At 41.4% G+C, this 21,123-nt stretch overlaps 1 protein-coding gene and 1 long non-coding RNA gene across 4 annotated transcripts; both read left to right on the top strand.

The window, feature by feature from the left end:
- Positions 1-314: 314 nt before the first annotated feature.
- LOC139227122 (uncharacterized) lies at positions 315-5,287 on the top strand. Its single transcript, XR_011587385.1, has 4 exons — positions 315-353; positions 2,510-2,653; positions 4,703-4,750; positions 4,836-5,287. It is a non-coding gene; the product is annotated as an uncharacterized lncRNA (long non-coding RNA).
- A 2,897-nt stretch (positions 5,288-8,184) lies between these two features.
- LOC139227123 (CD276 antigen homolog) lies at positions 8,185-16,243 on the top strand. 3 transcript variants are annotated; one of them, XM_070858190.1, is made up of 7 exons: positions 8,185-8,710; positions 10,574-10,661; positions 10,752-11,078; positions 12,932-13,228; positions 13,540-13,686; positions 15,144-15,172; positions 15,262-16,243. In XM_070858190.1, exons 2-7 carry the CDS (start codon positions 10,595-10,597, stop codon positions 15,274-15,276), a joined length of 882 nt encoding a protein of 293 aa, XP_070714291.1. In that variant the 5' UTR covers positions 8,185-8,710; positions 10,574-10,594; the 3' UTR covers positions 15,277-16,243. The 3 variants fall into 3 exon arrangements, with proteins under 3 accessions (XP_070714291.1, XP_070714293.1, XP_070714292.1); XM_070858192.1 differs by having other exon boundaries at positions 15,147-15,172; XM_070858191.1 differs by having other exon boundaries at positions 10,577-10,661.
- Positions 16,244-21,123: the final 4,880 nt, after the last annotated feature.

Raw genomic sequence — 21,123 nt, forward strand, 5'->3', positions numbered from 1 at the left:
TGATGCTACTGTAAAGATTGGTGTTAATCCTGTGTGATCCAGCTGTACATCACTTCACATTGAGTCACGAGATTAAACTTGTAAAGCATGCTTTTCAGCTCCATATACTGTGCCACAAATAACCAAAATGGACCAAGATGGTGAAAAAGGTCTTGCTTGTACTACACTTGGATATCCGTGGGCACAACTTCACTGGCAAATAGAAAATGGAACTGATCTGGGTGCTAATTCTACAATAATACGTACAGAAGATAAGTTGTACCACATCACTTCTTACATTTCAGTAGTCGGAGATTGGTGTTCCGTAAATTATAACTGCTCTATATGCACTGAAAATGCATGTATATATGCAAGTAAGTTTTGGTTTAATTTACTTCTCATTGAAACACAAGTTTTTTCATGATTTATTTGTGCAACTGACTGCTTACACACAGGAGACAAAATATATGGCCTGCGGTCAGCTGTGGGAAATATTTCGACAAGTGATGCTGACCCAAGAGCTCAGGCACAATAAGGTCATTAGTGAGTTATGGTTGGCTTCAGGTAGAAAAGTAAAGTATACATGGCTGTAGTGCAACAAATATTTCCACATGTGGGTTAGGATGATAGGCTGATGATCTAGGTGAAGCTGAAGGGAAGAATTAGATAGTAGCAATGAGATTATTGTCCTATGATCCTGAACTGTATGGCAGATCGACAGAATTTTATAAGAACAGAAGCGTTATTCCATTTAACGCTTAAAGTCGAGCTTCCTTTAGCATTGTTTGTCCCTTCGAGGCCAGTTGCTATAGACAGCAACATCTTGAGATAAGTTATATTCATATTGTTAATTCAAGTTGGGAGATTCTGAGGTAAATTAGAGCAGTTTGCTTCTCTATAGATTGACAGCAGCTCATGAATGTTATAAGATTGACTCTTTTCAAATTAGTGTTATTTCTTTAAGTGAGAGATATTAGCTGCTGTGGGGAAATCTGGATATCAGCCGGTACTGTAAGGAATGAACTCCTGAGGTTTGAGCTAAGAAATTTCATTGAGATGGAGCAGAAAGCATGTTGATTTGTAACAAACTGGTTCTGTATCTGATGTTGGAGTGCCCACTTTAACACTGCATGCAGAAAGTCGAACAATGTTGTATTCCCAAGCACCAACAACTTTCACCATGAGCAATACAAAATTCAAACTGGGCTCTCCCTAAATTACACAGAAAATCCTCTCAGTAGAATAAAGGCTAAGTACCATCACATGGCACTTAATTGTTTATCATGGTCCTTAATTCAATTTCCATTGGGTCCACAGAACATGAGCTGGTTTATGTTTTCCTGCTGATGGGGCTATCAATAGCTTATAACTTTAACAATGCCACAAAATGGACATCATTTTATTCTTAATAATATATATGTATTAATTAAAAGAAAACAACCAATCTAAGATTCTGCTATCATTTTTAAGGCTCTGGAAGCTTGTGTCTTTGTTTTGATGTTGCCAGCTATCTCCAACATCTTTCTGTACTTCTGAAGCCCCTACTAGGACTGTTGTATCAAGGTGGCTGTCCTGAATTTCTGAGTCACTCCAGATGGTAAGCACCTCATCTCCCTGGTAGCTGGAGAATGGGAAGTCCAGCACTGAGCTTGGGAAAGTGAGAAACTCGGCTGAAAGGCCAGGAAAATAGGAGGCCCAGTGGCTATTGATCTGGTGCGGACAGACGTAGGGAAGGCAGCGCTGGGTGGAAGTTGAAGGCTGGCGATGTCGAGGGGGGACAAAGAGTTGGGATTGGGAGAAAAGTCAGAAATCTGACAGCTGCTGAATGGGGATCAGTTTAAAGTAATCACTTGATCAAAAATACTGATCATCTTGTGGTTCCCACGTGCCATTCAAATTACAAAAAGATACTTCCTCAAATAAGTTATATTTTAATCTAATGGCAATGGTGAACCCAGCATCTATTATGCCACTATTATGCTTTGTCCCAAACAAAGCCCAATATGAACTATCAACATATTTATGCTGCAATTATATAATTACATTTTCCTTTTGCTTATTAAGCTACGGACATGAATAGAATGATTTAGATTCCGAGTATTTTATTCTAAATTTGAAATCAGATTTAAATTGTTAAAGTTTGTAACATTTTTGCTCCTCATTACACTCCAGACAGTAAGCCCTAGCCTCTACTGGGTAAATTCTGTTGCCAACTGACCAGTCATGTTGTTGAAATCCAATCCAGGGTTGAATCGCTGTCATTTGTTCCCTGTTTCCTGTGTCTAAGTACCTCACACCTATTAAATGCCACATCTGGCAATGTGGCCAAGAGCAACAGCTAAGCATCTGAAGGAAGTCCCTATTCAAAGTTAACTGACACTGGCACACGATTCATTTGGCCCATGGCACTGTGATCTCATGAATTCATATAATGCACTGCCTTCCACAAAAAAGTTGTTTGAATTATAGTTTTGGAGGTGTTAGATGTAAGTTGTAATGAAGCATCTCAATTATATATTTGTCATTTCAGGATTTGAGTGTTCTAAAAGTGAAAAAACCTTTCAGTCACCGGAACGAAAAACCAGAGCAGCTGTTGGTGTTCTTTTATCACTGGGCTTCATAGTGCTTTTGGCACTTTTGGGATTTTGTTACTGGAGAAATATAATACCTCAAGGTATAATATCAATACTGATAAAGGAAATGGCAGAACTGTTGTTACATAAGAGCGTTCCAAGATTCTGTTTTTCTGCGCCAAAGCTATATTAAAGTAGGTCTCCCCCCATCTTGCTCTTCCCCCTCTCTGACTCTTGTTCGTGTAAAATTGCACAACCCTCTATGCCTTGTCCAAGTGGCCACTCTTCATGTATCAGTCCAGACAGTAAGCACGATCAGCTATATGAAATGTAAGGCGACCATGGCTGAGCTCAGTCCAGTCTTCTCCCAATGCCAACACACAGTCACTTCTAAACAGCAACAACTTGCAGAACAATGCTTTTAACATAGTAGAACCTTCCAAGGCACTTCACAGGAGTGTAATCAGACAAACATTGACCGATCTAAATAAGGAGACATTAGGTCAGGTGATAAAAAGCTAGGTCAAAGAGGTAGGTTTTAAGGAGTATCTTCAAGGAGGAGAGAGAGGTGGAGAAGCAACGAGGCTCAGAGAGGGAGTTCCAGAACTTAGGGCCCAGGCAGCTCAAGGCGCAGCCACCAATGGTGGAGCGATGAAAATTGGAGATGCGCAAGAGGCCAGAATTGGAGGAATGCAGAGTTCTTGGAGGGTTGTAGGGCTGGAGGAGATTGCAGAGATAGGGACTATCGCGGCCATGGAGGGATTTGAACATGAGGATGAGAATTTTAACTTTGAGGTGTTGGTGGACTGGGAGATAATGTCGGGTCAGTGAGCACCAGAGCACTGGGTGAACAGGATTTGGTGCTAGTTAGGATATGGGCAGCAGAGTTTGGAGGAACTCAAGTAGGGTGGAAGATGGGAGGCCGGTGAGGAGAGCTTTGTAATTGTTGAGTTTGGAGGTAACAAAGACATGGATGAGGGTTTCAGCAGCAGAAGGGCTAAGACAGGGGCAGAGACGGGTGATATTACAAAGGTGGAAATAGTTGAACTTGGTGATGGAGAGGGTATTCCAACTGAAGTCAGTAAATAGCAATCAGCAGATGGAATTTTGATTGATTTTTGCCCACCTTAGATGAAAGGCACTGAGTCTAACTGTAATGTCCCATTGCTGCTCTGGCTGAGTACAGCTGATTTAATTCAAATCACTACATGGGACCATCTGGTCTATATTATGTTCTACTGCAATGGATGTTGCATTGGGTCATCAAGGGCGCTCCTTCAAATGTGCCAAATTATCTTACTAAGCTCGGGGGAAAGACGACAAAGAACTGATTTTCTGTGTCCATATTTTATTTTTCAAAGCATAGTTTTGTCATTAAGCTAAAATCTTATCAATAACTTGAAAACCACCTCTAAAATAACACTATTTGGAGCTTTAACATTGTAGACTGATCCACTTCCTAACTAATAGATAAGGAGTTGGAAATTCGGTCTTCTGCCAGCTTCCAGCGCCCCGTTGGGACATTCGGTGCCGGTATCATCCGGGAGAAGTGAGCCGGTATTCAACGCTCTAGGTTGCGACACCGGCTCGATTTTTGGATTGCGCCCAAACCATAGTGCTCCGTAGAGCGCCCTGGTACAAGCGCCTGTGAAAGCAGGCGTTCCAAGCTGTAGCGGCCACTGTGAGGTAAGTAATGTCGAAGTGAGGTAAGTGTAGTTATTTTTTGTGATTTATGTTGTGATGGCGTGAGCTATGTATTGGGAATGTTTTTGGTGCGGGTTTTTCACGTTTTTTTTCCTCCGAGCCTCTGTTATGGTGCTCCGTGCCCAGCTCTTTAGCGTGAGATTTTCCTTGCTCAGCCGGCCTATCACCCTAAAAAAGGTGTGCAACGCCTCCCACATGCCCCGCTCCAGGCCCAGCTGATGAATTTTGCGGCGGCAGACGCAAACCATTTACTGCCGCAAAATTTACTGCTCCGCTCGGGACACCTCCCCAACTGAGGCGCGACCGAATTTCCACCCAAAGGTCTTGTTCATGATTTAATAACCAGAAAGAAGAATTGATGGAAAGTTTTTCAACATGGGATTTTATGAATGCAAACTAATGTTAATATAAAAGTTACTTGAATGCTAATGTTTTCATTTTCTCAGAAGCATACATACGGGCACGATTTCAATCAACAGCCGCTAATTTAATAGGTATCTAAATTTTTAAGAATACATTTTATAATCTGAAATAAGAAATGTTATTTTACTTTTTACTAATGAGCCTTCTTTCCAACAGATGATGCAGAATGAGGAAGGATGGAATTGAAGTGCGATGACCTTGCATGATCGTAACACTAATTTTCAGCCTGCCTAATCGCAATGAGAATATGCGTCATTTCAGATTCTGCCATTCTAAATACTTAATAGAAATTCTCCTGTTCCTAAAAAGTGTATGAGCCTATCTTATGAAAATGGTCAATATAATGACCCCTGTGAACAGATTTCTGGCTACATTGAGCAGTGCCAGCAAATCACCATTTAGTCCACTAATCTGCAAATTGTTGTACTGAATATAATAAAGACTGAACTGTGAAAAGGACAGAGAATAAATGAAGAGAAAGCACCACGGAGGAGACAGAGCAGGAACAGAGCTGGAAGTCTGAAGGTCATGATCCAGCCAAAGTGAATAAAAAATGCAATCCTTGCCAATTGTACACCTCTTGGAAATGTGATGATTCATAAAATAAAATGGCATCAAAATACCACACCATTTTCAGCATGTCTTTATTGTAAGGTCAGGGGGCTCAATTTTCCCCAAAGTATTTTTTTGGCGTACTTGAAGAGTTGCGCCCGATTTTTTGGGGCCCAAGTACGCCAAAAAAAAAACTGTTGTAAGTTTCCCTGTTGGATCTCTTGATTTTGGCGTGGCCCAACCCGACCTTTAGTTTTGGGAATGGAGCCTTGATATGCGCCAAAAAGATCAGGCTGCCATGGTAACCAAAGTGAAGCATACAGCCACCTCCCAACACATTAAAAGAATTGAAAAGCACATAGCACCAACTTACCCTCAACCCCGCCCAAAGGTTGTCCGGTCTCTCTCTCTCTCTCGCTCGTTCTCTCTTGAGCCTCTTCCCATCTTTCCTAATCTAACTCTATCAGCATAACCCTCTATCCCCTTCTCGTTAATATGCTTGTCTAGCCTCCCCTTAAATGCATCTATGATATTCACTTCATCCACTCCCTGTGGTAGTGAGTTCCATGTTCTCACCACTCTCTGGGTAAAGAAGTTTCTTCTGAATATGCCTGTAGGCTTGCCCATTAACAGTTCAGACCAGTTTACTGCGGTCAATTTATTTCTTATCCCTTCGACGTCTTCCTTACTTAAATTTGAAACCTTGGATTGTGACTCTCCCCTTTCCCGTTCAATTCTAATATCAAATTCAATCATATTATTCTCAAAATGCTCCCTTTTGTCAGATTGTTAACTAATTCTAGTTCATTACTTATCACTAAATCTAGTAATTGGGCCTGAATTTGCTACTCGAGTTTTGCATCTTTTCCATTTCCTTAATTCTATCCATACTGCTTCCACTACGTGATCACCCTGACTGGAATCCCTTCTTTCTATTGCAGTAATTGTGCCTTTTAGTAATATTGCTGAGGAATTCATCCAGTTTGGTATCACAACAAAGTAGCAGCGAGACAGGGCCTCCAATTTTACTGGTTTGCGTTCATGTTGCTTTACAAACTCCGACAGACAACTGAAAGGACTTCCAATCCCTGAATAAACAGATTCTGTGTGACAACACGTAAAGGAACCTGCCTGTCAATATCACCTGTTCTGCAAGTTGTCACAATGCACTCATCCTTTGGAATGCAACCCTCCCTGAGCCCTTCAAGGGAAAACAATCACATCAGTGGACGGTTTGTGGATGACGAGCCTGAGCTCCTCTTCACACCACTAAGAGCTGTGCGAACAGCAGCAGAGGAGCACAGCAATGAGGACCAGGCCTCTAACAGCTTGCTCATTAAAAAAGCGGATCCTGAGAAATCTTCCTTTAGGACTAGGTGCTAATTCAAGAGAATATATTTTCCACAAAAGCACAGTTTGTAGTGTGATACTCTATCCAATAGTTTATCAAATTGAACAGCCTCAACAAGTAAAAGCAGCTCTTAAATTACTTAGAATCAGGTCTGTTCATCTCAATGAAGTGTTTCTATGATAGAAACCATGAACTTAGAAACTGACCTGCTCAGGAAAGTTATGAGCTATTGAATGGCAAATAATGAATATCTCACCTTTTATTACAGTACAGAGCAAGTACAAAGTATTGTTCTATGGCCCCATTTACTTCTAATGTAGAAAGGTAACTGACAATTTATTTAGATTTCACAAAAAATACTAATTATATAGTTGCAAAGTATCTGTTGGAGTTAGGTCCTGAACAGTTTACCAACATTTAATAGTGCAGAACTTCAGTTTGTTGGTTAGTTGGTTGGTGTTCTGCTTGTACAGTGAAGTTGCACTATTTTACCTTATACATTATTGCCTTTGTAAGAATACCATCAGTCACATATATAAATCCATATACACACAGATGTTAAGAAGAGTCGGAATGCTTTCTTGCAAGACTTCAACTCTGCTTTATGCAGCAGCCAGAACCACTTCCATTCATAGCTGGACTCGAGAATGTTTGGTGCTCGGGGGAGTGAAGGTTGATCTGACCTAATGTTTATCAGCAAAAACACTGGCACATGGACCAGGTCCCCAAAGGCTAGAAATTCGTCTCGGGCAGTAGTGCCCAACGGCCGCCCATTATACTCAGCGCCTGATATTCAGTTCCATTGCAGACAATAAGCTGAATATATAACAGGCAGCTGATCTGATACTGGCCTTTGCAGTACCGCCCGAGATAAACTTCTTGACCGAAGTGTCAGTGTGAAATGTTTATGCTTGGCATATGTGTAACTGGTTGATAGATTATAAGCCCGGAATATTAGTTCAAATTTGTAATAGGACAAATATTTGAATTAGTAAAACTAAAAAAAATTCGGAAGAACTTGAGACAACATTTGTACAATAACCACAGTGCCGAGCTGAGGGAGTGCTGCATTGTTGGAGATGCTGTATTTTGAATGAGACTTTAAACTGAGAAACCCTCTGCTCTCTCAAGTGGACGTAAAAGATCCCACCGCACCACTTTGAAGAGCAGCGGGGTTATCCCCGGTGTCCTGGCCAATATTTATCCCTCAATCAACATAACAAAAACAGAGTATCTGGTCATTATCACATTGCTGATTGCGGGAGCTTGATGTGCACAAATTGACTGCTGCGGTTCCCACATTACAACAGTGATTACATTCCAAAAAGTACTTCATTATCTGTAAAGCGCTTTGAGGCGTCTGGTGGTCGTGAAAGACGCTATATAAATGTAAGTCTTTTTTTCTTTATAACCTCTCTGAAAGGGCAATAAAGGGAAAGTACATATAATACTGACTTGTGAAAGGGGTGCAATTTTCCTACAGGGAACGAGTGGGATTTCTGATATTACACAAAGCCAGGGTATTTCCCACAGAGTTGCTTTCAGTTTCCTGTGCTATGTATAACGCAGTTCAACCGGTCTGGATCCACCGTACATTACTTCCTGGAGCATTATATTAAGAAGGAGTTTGTGGATTAACTGTCCATTAACTGCAAGTTTAACAGCGCTGCTGGTGGGGAAAGTTCGGTGACAGTTCAGACACATTTGGGTTCTTTTTGATCGAAACTCGTTGCCAATTCGGCTGCGATTCATTTATATCGAAACAGAAAGTTTAAAGACAAGAAAAGAGGGAAAGCGGGAGAGAGAGAAAGCAGTTTGCTGTGCTCCATTTCAGCAGCACCATTGCGCAGAGAGACAGTGGAGGAGTTCCCGATCACTTGGCTTAGTGTGTGCACTGACACAGGGTCACAGGTGCTTTCCCAGACTGGAGAGCCGACAGTCCCACTCGCTCCCCGCGGATCCCAGCGCTCGGTTCCGGGTTCACCTGAGCAGCTGCACCGTGCCGAGGTCCCGGAATCATCACCAACAATTGTCAAGGCCTCGGGATTGAACTGACTTTTCTTGGGTCAATTTGAACCCCTTCTTCGTGTTGAACTGATTGGATCTCCGCATTTTGGTTGGAATTAAGGTACAATCTGACATTCAAAAATTTAAAGCATACTACTACCTTGATACTTTTGTAAATCATTGTGTGTGTGTGTGTGTTTGGGTGAATATATCTATATATGTCTGTATATGTGTGTATGAATGTATGTGTGTGTGTGTGTTTGGGTGAATATATCTATGTCTGTATATGTGTGTATGAATGTGTGTGTATGAATTTATGTGTGTGTATGTATGAATGTGTGTGTGTATGTGTGTTTGGGTGAATATATCCATGTCTGTATATGTGTGTATGAATGTGTGTGTATGAATTTATGTGTGTGTATGTATGAATGTGTGTGTGTATGTGTGTGTGTCGGTCTCAGTGGCTGGGTTTGGGAGGGTTGCTATACTAAAATCAAAGGTAAATGAGCCCCTATATTCTGGGCGTTATAACATCAAACAAATAAGCATCTGTGAGCAAACTATCTCTCAGTAATCTCTGATATACTATTACTTTGGGTTTAATTCTCAACTTTATTTTCACATTTAGTAGTTAAAAAGCCCGAATGTTTGGAACGAGGAACTGCTTCTTGCACTTGCAAAATAATTGAGGAAAATTGGGGTAAGGGATTGGGGGAGAGACGTATTAGTTTGACAGAAATACATGCAGTAAACGGTTTTAAAATGTCAGTACAACCAGCCTCACTATTCCTGGAACTAGAAAGGAGAAAACGCAGCAGAGATCTCACTGCTGGTTTCTATATCAAATAACTCGGACTGGAAAGTAAAATGCTAAAAAAGAAAATAAATTACTTTAGTGCAGTCCATCGGTTTCTGTGGGTCCATTAGAGGGCAATAGTTACATAGAAATCTGTATTGCTGCTTATGTCAGAAACAGCAACAGGTTTACCTTTTAATTACCTTTTGAATTGGTGCAATGTGGACATTAGCCACCTGACTGACTAAAGTGTGCAGTAAAAATGCTGAACTGGCTTCGCCTTGCAGTATTGGATCATTTCTTGGGGACATAGCTCAAAAAATGTAACCCTGCATTATTAGCACCATGCACCGCATGCACTATAGATTTTTTTTTATTCGTTCCGGGATGTGAGCGTCACTGGCAAAGCCAGCATTTATTGCCCGTCCCTAATTGCCCTTGAGAAGGCAGACAATGGAACTGCTGTTAAACACAGAGATAAACTAGAAAAGTATTAGCATATTTATATAAGTATTTACTGATTGTTCATTGTGTTTATCCAGTAAATGCTGAACTGTAGAGAGAACAGGAAGGTCTGAGGTTTAATCCCTGGTTGTTGAGCTCGAGAATTATCCTGGTTATTCAGTTGTGATACACCCTGCAATGGAATAACCTGCCAACATTCACGCCTCCAATTAGGATTGCCACTGGGAGAGCAGGGAACCTCCATGAAAAATCTGCCCTTTTATTTCAGGGCATGCACAGTGAATAATGGCCATTTGGGTGATGTGTCAAAAACCAATTAGTGCCAGTGGAATTGAATACTCTCTCTCGTGGAGTCAATGACTACAGAGGAGGAGGGCAGGGGAGAACACTAGCTTGAAAAGAAGTGCTAATAATAAAGGAAGCATGGAGTTATTACATATTTCATTCACATACTTTGTCAGTTCACAGATTCTGGCATTCTTGCTGTGAGAATTTAGGAAATCACTACAAAATGAATTTGCTAGTTTTAACAGTAACTTGTAAAACAATTTGGATCGTTCAAAACTTTCTAGCAACACAAATGTATCTGATGTGATTTTTAGTACAGTGATAGTTATTTGAGATTCCTGCCAAAACCTAACTAATGATACACAAGAAAAGTTAAATCAGATTTGATTAGATTGCTGAGTGTTTAATGAATTTTCTATGTTGTCCTTATATCAGCAGGTGAACTGAAGTCTGGAAATGGGTTCATACCATACAATAAGTCTGCTTTCTGTCATCTTATACACAAGCACACCCTCTGCACAAAGTAAGTACTGAACTGCTTCTCAGTATATAATTCATTCATGACCGATTGCCATTGAGGTAATCTGAGTTAATGAAAACTATTGTTTTTCAGAGTTCGTGACTTTAACGTGTAACCATTCAGTGACAGGAATATTGAATGAAGACACGACATTACCATGCACATTCAAATCAATAATGGGGAAAACATTTAATGTCATCGAATTGAGTAAATATAGAGAAGGTGGAGAAGCAAAACATGTTTTTAACTCAAAGGAAAGTTTCAGAGAAGCTCAGGATCGAATTAAACTACTTCATCAAGATTCACAAGACATATCACTGGTAATCCAGAAAACACAACTGTCAGATAATGGGACCTATCAATATTATTTGGAAACTTCTGCTGGTTACAGAACTCAAGACATCGCACTGAAGGTTAAAGGTGAATAAAATTTTACTTTCTCTGTTATTCTTCATTGTAGAATATTGGTTACCTCAAATTGGCAACAAATTCCAGCTTTATTCAAATCCTATAAAACCTTGATGTGTGAGTTAGGCAAACAGGCATATAATAATGAGGGTCATGTTTAGGGAGAAAAGAAAGAATGATCATGCATATTGATAGCACCTTTCATATCCTCAGAATATCCCAAAACATATTCCAGCCACTGATTGCTTTGAAGTACAGCCAATGCTCTTAAGTAATCAATCTCATCAGCAAATTTGCATAGAGAAAATATCCAAAATCAGCAAATGACTGAATGAATGATCAGCTCACCTGTTCTTTGGTGGTGATAGTTGAACAACAAACGTTGGCCAGGATACCTGGAGAACATGTGCCCATGTTTCAATAGTGCCACAGGATTGTTTCTATCCACCTGAGAAGGTCGATGGGGATCCCTATTTAATATCTCATTCAAAAGATGACATTTTCAACAATGCATGCACTCTCAGTACTGCATTGAAGTGCCAGGCTAGATGATGTTCCCATGTGCATAGTAGGAGTTGAATGTACAGCCTTCTAACTCAGAAGTGTGATTGGTCCCAACGCAAAAGCAAAATACTGCAGATGCTGGAAATTTGAAATAAAAACAGAAGATGCTGGACATACTCAGCATGTCAGGCAGCATCTGTGGAGAGAGAAACAGAGTTAACATTTCAGGTCAATGACCTTTCGTCAGAACTGGAACATTTTATAGATGCAACAGGTTTTAAGTAAGTACAGAGGCAGAAAAAGTCGGGGGGAGAAAGAACAAAAGAGAAGATCTGTGATAGGGTGGAAGGCAGCAGTGATTAAATGACAAAAGGATAATGGTGTGAGGCAAAAGGAAATGGTAATGGGAAAAGCAAAGAAACAAAACAGGGTTCTAGAGGAGCTGTAAATGGCAATGGCAGAATCATTGCCAGCACCTGCTGTCCGACTAAATGGCAGCTGTGTTTATGATCTGAAATTGTTCAACTCAGTGTGGAGCCCGTAAGGCTGTAAAGTGCCTAATCGAAAAATGAGGTGTTCCTCGAGCTTCCATTGAGCTTCATTAGAACCATGTAGGAGGCCGAGGACAGAAAGGTCGGAGTGTGAGTGGGACAGAGAATTAAAATGGCAATTGAGTCAAGCTAAAACATTCATCTATTTTCAAAGAGCAGCAACATTAAAAAAATAGAAACTCCCTTTCAATAACATGATTTTGTCATGCTGCTGAAAGGTGCAGTGGCGAGTGAACACTACAGTATTTTTTATGAATTACAGTTGAAGAAAGCAATTTCTTATTCTCCATTTTTAATATTGTTTATCACGGCAAGTGTGTTAGTTAACATGGGCATTAGACTGCCATATATTATGGTGGCTATTGGGATTTATAAAATCCTGCTTCATTCCTTACCTATCCATACTAAATAAGCAATAAGATTAGTGTAAATCGAGCACTAGATTGGCAGAGGACACAGATGTACTCCAGAAAAATATGCAAGATGTATGTACAAGCTACTTTCTAAATTAGACAAAAAGATAAAAAGAAAGGTGCAGCAGAATCTGAAGCTCCCTGAACAGTTTCAAATTCAGGTATTCAGAAATCAAATCAAAATGTAAAATTGGTACCATGATATGTTTTCCTCTATCACTAACCCTAACCGAAGCTAACCTAAATGTAACCAGACTAATGTCATAAATTTGGGAATTATTGTTTACCAAGAAGTGGTGTTATTTTTTGCTGGATGGGACAGGGCAGTGTTAAAGCTGCCCCTATATTATTCTACAGCTCACATTATATTATTAATAATGTAATTGTTTTTTTTTAGCTCCATACAATTTGCCAGAAGTGACCTTATTCCCAAATCTCACAAGAACAATGAGAAGAACAAACCTTACTTGTGAAACGACTGGATACCCACTAGCTCAGATTCACTGGTTTGTCTATGATAAAAAGAATCTCACATTGGAGGCTGAAACTAATAATGTGACAACACCACAGGGGCTGTTCAAGATCACGAGCACTCTTCCAATCAGAATAGCAGAAAGTGCCCTGGAAGGTTATTATACTTGTGCCGTGTGGAATGAGGAAGAGCAGAAATACGAGGTGCAGAAACACTTTCCAAGTAAGCTCATAGTATTTATTCAAAACAATCTCAGAAAATGGCTGTTTAAAGAATTGGTTTTGTTTCTATTTGTTCACAAGATGTGAGCAATGCTGCAAGGCCGTAATTAATACTCCTAACTATTTGCCCCGAGAAGGTTGGGGGGGCTTCTTTTTAAACTGTTGCAGTCCTTTTCCTCACAATGTTGTTTGAACTTCAACATATTTATTGCTAATTAATGCAGTCAAAGAGGATAGAAATGTATTACATTATTATGCATACAACGGTTGAAGCTGGAATTTATAATTACGTTTTTCTCCGAAAATTTTCAGTTCCAGTCTTGGATGCATCTAATCAAAGTCGCCAAAGTGAAGGGAAAAAGAATAAGGTCCTCACAGCAGTCTTTGTCATTGTTGCAGCACTTTTATCTGGAATAGCCATCTTGATATTTTTGCGATTCAGGAGAAGATTCCGTCCAGGTACGATGCTTGTGTAAATGTTTCTGATTTCATCTAAAACTTTTGAGTCTTTATTGCATAAATTATGACATCGCCTTATGTTTTAAAATACTTTTGGTGAGCTCTTTTTTTGAATAAGCCCATCATCTGGCAACCTGATCATTCAGTTTAACCATACATTGTGCCAATGGTACAAGTTCCAAGGCTGAATAAAAAGAAAGTTGCAAGAGAATCTGAAGCACTCTGAACAGCTTCTGTCCTTCTAATTTGCCTCCCAGAGTTGCGAGACTAAGATAAGATTGGTTTGGCTGAACCACTGGAAGTCAAATACCCTTGTCTTACTGATCAGGAAAACGTTTACTGAATAGTTTGCTCAAGTGACATCTAGAGGCGTGTAAAGCTATGAATGTTGCCTAAATTAGTTACAATCTTCAGATATCCTTATGTCGTAGTTGGGTAAACTAGTTGGGTTCAGAGGGGGTAGATAATGAAGCCATGTTTCACCTCCCTATCCATCGTTCCAACCGAGAGAAGGAAGAAAAGCCCCAGGTGATTCATGCTAAGCTGCTCTGGTGCACCTTCTATTGAGCCATATCTGGCCATTGAGCAGCATTGGAAGAGGTGTGTTCCAAGTCACAAGTTCCAAGTTATGGTGTTTGGTATGTAAAAAGGCAAATGGGGGAGGGGAAGGAAGGAAGCATTCTTTAAGTAGAAACTGGAACTTTAAAAAATCAATTCTCCAGTTGTGGGCACTGCTGTCAATGCTGGCATTTATTGCCCATCCCTAGTTGCCTTGAGAAGGTGCTTATGGGCGGGCCTTCTCTTTTGTAGTTTGATACAGCTGTATGGCTTGCTCGGCTAATTCAGAGGGTAATTAAGAGTCAACCATGTTGGTGTGAGACTCGAGTCATATATAAGCCCACACTGAGTAAGGACAGCAGGTTTCCTTCCCTAAAGGACATCAGTGAACTCGTTGGGTTTTTATGACAATGTTCTCAAAGTGACTGAATCTTCATGGTGATCTTTACTGATACCATCTTTTTTTTCTAAACTGAATTCAAATTCTCACAATGTAATAGATAGGATTTGAACTCATATTCTTTGGATTACTAGTCCAGGTTTTTGGATTAGTATTGCGACAACATAACCAAGACAATACCGTACCCTGCTGATCAAGAGGACTGAAATCTTAAATATAGGATGGGCGGCTACACTTATTTTGGATCCCATTGGTTCTAAATCATTTTTATGTTTGGAGAAAGGAGTAGGAGAAATTATTGAATCTTAATTTGGGAAAATGTAAGCATTGTTTATAACTGTCAATATTATCACAATTGTACAGAAAGTACTGACTTTCTTATACGTGATTAGAAGTTTTGGAATTATAAGAAATAAGGAACTGTTATTTTTCACAGCTGGAATTCAAATTAGATTTTGTGTAGCAGAAATAATTAATTTTTTTTTTGCTTTTATTTCAGCAGTTAGGAGAGAATCCAAATTCGTAATGGTAAGTGTGATTTCAAACATCAGCTTATTTTTTGAAGGATTTGTGTCACTGTTGTCATATGTTTCATAATTTTTTTTTTCTTTTAACAGGTACCAAGTGACTAAAAGGGTGAATGTTAATAGCGTCAAACTGAATAATTCTTATTTCTACTTGTGAAGAATGTACTGACATCAATGTCATGGACTACTTTAAGAACATTTTGTGACATGATGCTTCAAATGTACAAACCACCCACGTCTTTTCGTATAATGAAAGTTGAATTTACACTGCACAGATTATTTCAAGCATTGTCACTTTCCTCTCCAATGAGTAGCTGGAAAAGCAACTAAATGCAGTTACTGTCCAGGATAATAAACCTGATTGACCTGTGGTGCTTCGCTGAACTCTTCACTGTTAGTTTTGTCTATAAAGAAACAATGGCACATATTGGTTGTCTACTACATCACTGGGTCGCCAAACAGAAGGCTGCACATGAGAGAGCTTGACCTTCCATCCTGGCTGGTGTCATTCAAGGAATATCATTACTTTACAGCTGGGACAGCAAATGGATCAGTGTGTGACATCACTACACGATGTGAAAGGGGAACAACATCTTAGGCCCAGTTGTACTTTGAAAATATGCTTCCTGTTGGTTGATTGCAGAAATATCGTGACAGGGTTTGTGTGCTGAACTGTACTTCTCTCTGAGTAAAAGGGGAACTGTGGGTGTAGACGGCTACATTGCAAAACTGAAGTAGAGAGAGGATCACCATATTTTCAAATTCTGCAAATGAACAATTATATTTACACATTAGTGTTGCCTGTAAATTACTTTAATGTAAATCAAATTGATCTTCCACTTTTTCCTCCGACATATTGATTTCCTACTTTGTCCATAACACAGTTTTAGCCATTTGATACAAGTCAATAAATGTCCAATTTTATTGTAAAATCTGATTTGACTAAAATGCTGCATTGTATTGTTTGGTGACTAACATAAGTAAATACATTTCTCAAAAGCATTAATGATTTTTTTTACTTTGTCACTGTTTTGTCAATAGATTATGTACAAAATGACGTATCTTGTAAAGTTTAATAAACATGGTTATCATGTTTCATGCTTTGTTCATTAGCTAAAGTTCGAGACTATTTTTCCTGCAATAGATATATCTGTCTCCTTAAAAGAAAAAAAGAAAGACTTGCATTTATATAACACCTTTCACCACCACCAAATGTCCCAAAGCGCTTTACAGCCAATGAAATACAGTCACTGTTGTAATGTAGGAAATGCGGCAGCCGATTTGTTCCCACAAACAGCAATGTGATGATGACCAGATAGTGGGGCCGAAATTTAGCCTCCCGATAAGGCGTGCTACCGCCGGAATGCGGCGGCCACGCGGAGGTGTCGAATGGCGACCGATTTTTAGTCGAATGGCCACCGCTCGCGAAATTCACCTTGGTGGTTTTTCCGGTGGACGCCACTTACGTCCCATTGCTGCCGAACCTACTAAGTGCGTCATCAAAGCGCGCACCGCCACTCTCCCGCCCCAAAGTAAAATTTACCTCACAAAATCTTGTGGCTGCCGCACGGTGCCCCCGACAATTTTCTTTGTCGGTGCACTGTGCTTGCAGTGTGTGCAAAATGGCAGTGCGGCCCCATTAAAGGGGAGGGCGCACTGCCACGGCCGCCATTTTATTTTTCTTTATCGGTCAACTGCCTGGTCGGCCCGACAATTATGCCCCCAGGTTCAGTCGGGCCGCCAACAAGCAGCCTGGTACCCCCTCTTGCGTGCTAGGCTGCTGGCCCGACTGAAACCCTCTCTGGTGGCCCAGTGGACCTAACTTAAAGAATCGCAGAGCTCACAGCGGCCCTCCCTTTAAGTGAGGGGTAGAGATGTAGTGACGCGCCAGCGTGATGACATCATCAGTTCTACGCTGATGAGTGACAGTGGCGGACAGTCCACCTGCCCCCACTTCTGCCCCTCTGATGACCGATCTTCTGCTCTCCACCCCACTTCTGCCCCCATTATGACTGACTTCTGAAAAAAAAGACAAAGAGATGAATTTCGCGCAAGAGTCATGGCGGTGAAAACACATCAAACACGGTAGGTGCGTCCCCTTTCCGGTCGGGGTGAATTTTGGCCCCAGTCTGTTTTAGTGATTTTGATTATGAGATAAATATTGGCCAGGATACCGGGGATACCTCCACTGCTCTTCTTCGAAATAATGCCATAGGATCTTTTATGTCGGCCTGAGAGGACAGACGGGGCCTCGGTGTAACGTCTCATCCAAAACACGCTACCCACGACAGTGCAGCACTCCTTTAACACTGCATTGGAGCGTCAGCCTCGATTTTTGTGCTCAAGTATCTGGAGTGATACTTTGAACCCACAACCTTCCGACTCAGAAGCAAGGGTGCTATTATCTCAGCCACGGCTGACACAGTAAAACTAATGGAATTGTAGTCGGCAGGAGACGAACCTGTGTGGGAGACCCCAATGGTTTCTAATCCATCACCTTAACCACTCGGCCATGACTACTTGGTATAGTAATTACAGCCAATGCAGTGTAAGAATCTCTAGTAAAACCTTATCACAAAGAGATTTGTGAAATAACAGAGTCTCCAATTTATGTGAAAACCGCACTAAAGTCTTGGAGGAGTCTGAGCCCAGTTTTGTCTTAATATAAGCTAACTTTGATGGGCCCACAACTATATCATAATGAGCAATCATTAGTGCTTTCCTGATATTCCTGAAGAGGAGATTAATTATTCAGAGCTTGTCAATTAAGAATTTCATCAACTCAGTCCTAGTTCATGCAAATTTTGCATCCTGCCTTTGGAAAATGTATGCTTTGAAGATCATTATCTTAGTACAAACACTTGGATAGCTAATTTCATACATAGTGTCACTTGTATGTTGTTAATAGCTTCAGCTTAACATATCCCTCCCTTCCCTCTCTAGAAGGCATTGACTCCTTGCTGTGTAATTGTTACATGGTTATCCATCCATCTCTGGCAACTTGCTAACATGATCTATTACTCCTGTGTCGGCCCTGACTATGAATGTTAGCAGGTTAATTATCAATGGGAGGTTTCAGAACCAAGCCTGACACTAAAGGGTCAATTTTAACTTTGCGTTACTGGGCCTATATTGGCCTCAACATGGGGTTTGTAGTCAACATCCCGTTAACACCGATGCTTTGGTCCCCGCCATTTTTACAAGGGCCTACCCTTGGTTGCTGAAGCACCTGTCTGTTTCAGACAATTGACTCATTATAATATATAAATCGGGATCCAATGACCAGGAAGGGCATAGGACACCAATTGCCATTTTATGACAGAACTGATTGAGTGGACGTGTGCACATTTTATTGCCTCCACAGCCAAAAATGTCTGAAAACATAAGCTTTGAATAATTTTGTGTCCAATACTCTTTCTTTCGTATGACGGGAAAAGCTTACTATGGCATATGGCAGAAGTGCCCCTCCAGGCCAGACAATAATAATCTGGCCAACTGGTGCACTGGGTTTCACTCTATTCACCCACACCGCCCACCACACCGGGATTACTCTCCCACCAGGGCTTACCTTGGCTGCAGGCCGGGCCACATGATACAGCACCAGTCCAAATCCAGCGATCTGCAGCCTGTTCACATTGCTTCTATTTAAATGAGGGCCCGTCCCTCAAAATGGCTCCATCTTTCACTGCCGGAGCAGGTGCTCCACCGGTCGACTGCTCAATAGATCAACTCTAGCCCTTATCCACCTCTCGCAGCAGTCCTGGCCAATTCTCACCACAATAGTGCAGGGGTGCTGAGGGCAGTTGTGATCTGCCCACTCCTACCCCAGCTGAGAACAGCTAACTGAGCAGAAACTTTCTCCCTCATGTCCGCCCCCTGCACTATCCAAGCTCATTCCAGCTGAGACCTACCTGCTGCTCCCTCCCTTAGCTCCATTCCCACTAAACTCTTGATCACCCAGTCTCCCTTCCTGCCCCATTTATGCTTAACATTGTAAATATCTCCAATAAGCGAGAGTCTAACCACCTCGGCTTGACATTCAATGGCATTACCATTAGCGAATCCCCCACCATCAACATCCTAGAGGGTCACCATTGACCAGAAACTTAACTGGACCAGCCACTTAAATACAAGAGCAGGTCAGAGGCTGGGTATTCTGCGATGAGTGTCTCACCCCCTGACTCCCCAAAGCCTTTCCACCATCTACAAGGCACAAGTCAGGAGTGTGATGGAATACTCTCCACTTGCCTGGATGACTGCTGTTCCACCACCACTTAAGAAGCTCGACACCGTCCAAGTCAAAGCAGCCCGCTTGATTGGCACCCCATCCACCACCTTAAATATTCACACCTTCCATCACCGGTGCACGGTGGCTGCAGTGTGCACTATTTACAACTTGTTTCTTGACAGCACCTCCCAAACCCTCGAACTTTACCAGCTAGAAGGACAAGGGCAGCAGGTGCATGGGAACAGCACCACCTCTAAGTTCCCCTCCAAGTCTCACACCATCCTGACTTGGAAATATATCACCGCTCCCTCATCGTCACTGCATCAAAACCCTGGATCTCCCTCCCTAACAGCACTGTGGGAGTACCTTCACCACACAGACTGCAGCGGTTCAAGAAGGCGGTTCATCACCACTGTCTCAAGAGCAATAAATGCTTGCCTTGCCAGAGATGCCCCTATCTCGTGAATGAATTAAAAAAATGTTTTATTTCTCTTCAGCAATCAAATCTTCTAGTTTTATTTCAGGAAATAAAATCACCAAATAACAATCTCTGTCTGTGACTGTGGTACATTATTCTACCTTCAGGACCTTCAACCTTCGACAGAATCAACCATACCATCCTCCTCCACTGCCTCCACTCTGTGCTCCAGCTCTGCGGGACTGCTTTGACTTGTTTCAACTCAGCTTCTAATTCCGATTTGGGGCTTGAGTTGACTCCACAGTAGTGCGGAGAGTGACTCTCTGGATTATAAAAAAAGTACCAACCATTATTTTTTCTCTTTAAGCAAAAAATACTTGTAGAAAGAACATCATGAAGATTATTTTCAGTAGGCAAGTTACAATTTTAGAACTAACATTGTCTTTTAACTTTTATATTGATAGATCTCATTCCAGCTAATGAAATGACTGCTGGGCAGGCCACATGGTCTGCATGCCAGACACGAGACTCCCAAAGCAAGCGCTCTACTCGGAACTCCTTCACGGCAAACGAGCTAAAGGTGGGAAGCGGAAACGTTATAAGGACACCCTCAAAGCCTCCCTGAAAAAGTGAACATCCCTACTGACACCTGAGAGTCTCTGGCCAAAGACCATCCTAAGTGGAGGAAGTGCATCCGGGAAGGCGCTGAGCACCTTGAGTCTCATCGCCGAGAGCATGCAGAAATCAAGCACAGGCAGCAGAAAGAGCGTGTGGCAAACCAGTCCCACCCACCCCTTCCCTCAACGACTATCTGTCCCACCTGTGACAGGGACTGTGATTCTCGTATTGGAATGTTCAGCCACCTAAGGACTCATTTTAACAGTGGAAGCAAGTCTTCCTCGATTCCGAAGGACTGCCTATGATGATGATGATTGGGCTTGAGCTCCATCTAGTGTTTTCATTGAACGAAGAGGTAGATTTTCTTCAATGTGAGAAACTAGCTCCCGCTTGCTGGAATTAAAACGGAATATCAAATTACGTTATTGAAATGTGTTTAGAAGGAGGATTTATTGATCATATTCTTCTGGGTGATTCATGATTCATGGTTCATCACAAAGCAGTGCGCAAAATTCGGTGACAGCTTTGGCAATTCGGCTGCTATCCATTCATATTGAAACAGAAAGTTTAAAGACGAGGAGGGGGGAAAGCAGGAGAGACCGCAATTGCTGTTCTCTATTTCAAAAGCACCATTGTGCAAAGAGACAGCGGGGAAGCTCCCGATCACTTGACTCAGTGTGTACTGACA

This window comes from Pristiophorus japonicus, chromosome 16 (assembly GCF_044704955.1).
Source record: "Pristiophorus japonicus isolate sPriJap1 chromosome 16, sPriJap1.hap1, whole genome shotgun sequence".
NCBI lineage: Eukaryota > Metazoa > Chordata > Chondrichthyes > Pristiophoridae > Pristiophorus > Pristiophorus japonicus.

What these genes read in the sequence shown, in the direction of transcription:
- LOC139227123 (XM_070858190.1), top strand. Translation starts at nt 10,595, where the DNA reads ATGGGTTCATACCATACAATAAGTCTGCTTTCTGTCATCTTATACACA. An exon ending in AAGCACACCCTCTGCACAAA is followed by an intron (nt 10,662 to 10,751) that starts GTAAGTACTGAA and finishes ATTGTTTTTCAG; the next exon opens with AGTTCGTGACTTTAACGTGT. An exon ending in GGTGCAGAAACACTTTCCAA is followed by an intron (nt 13,229 to 13,539) that starts GTAAGCTCATAG and finishes GAAAATTTTCAG; the next exon opens with TTCCAGTCTTGGATGCATCT.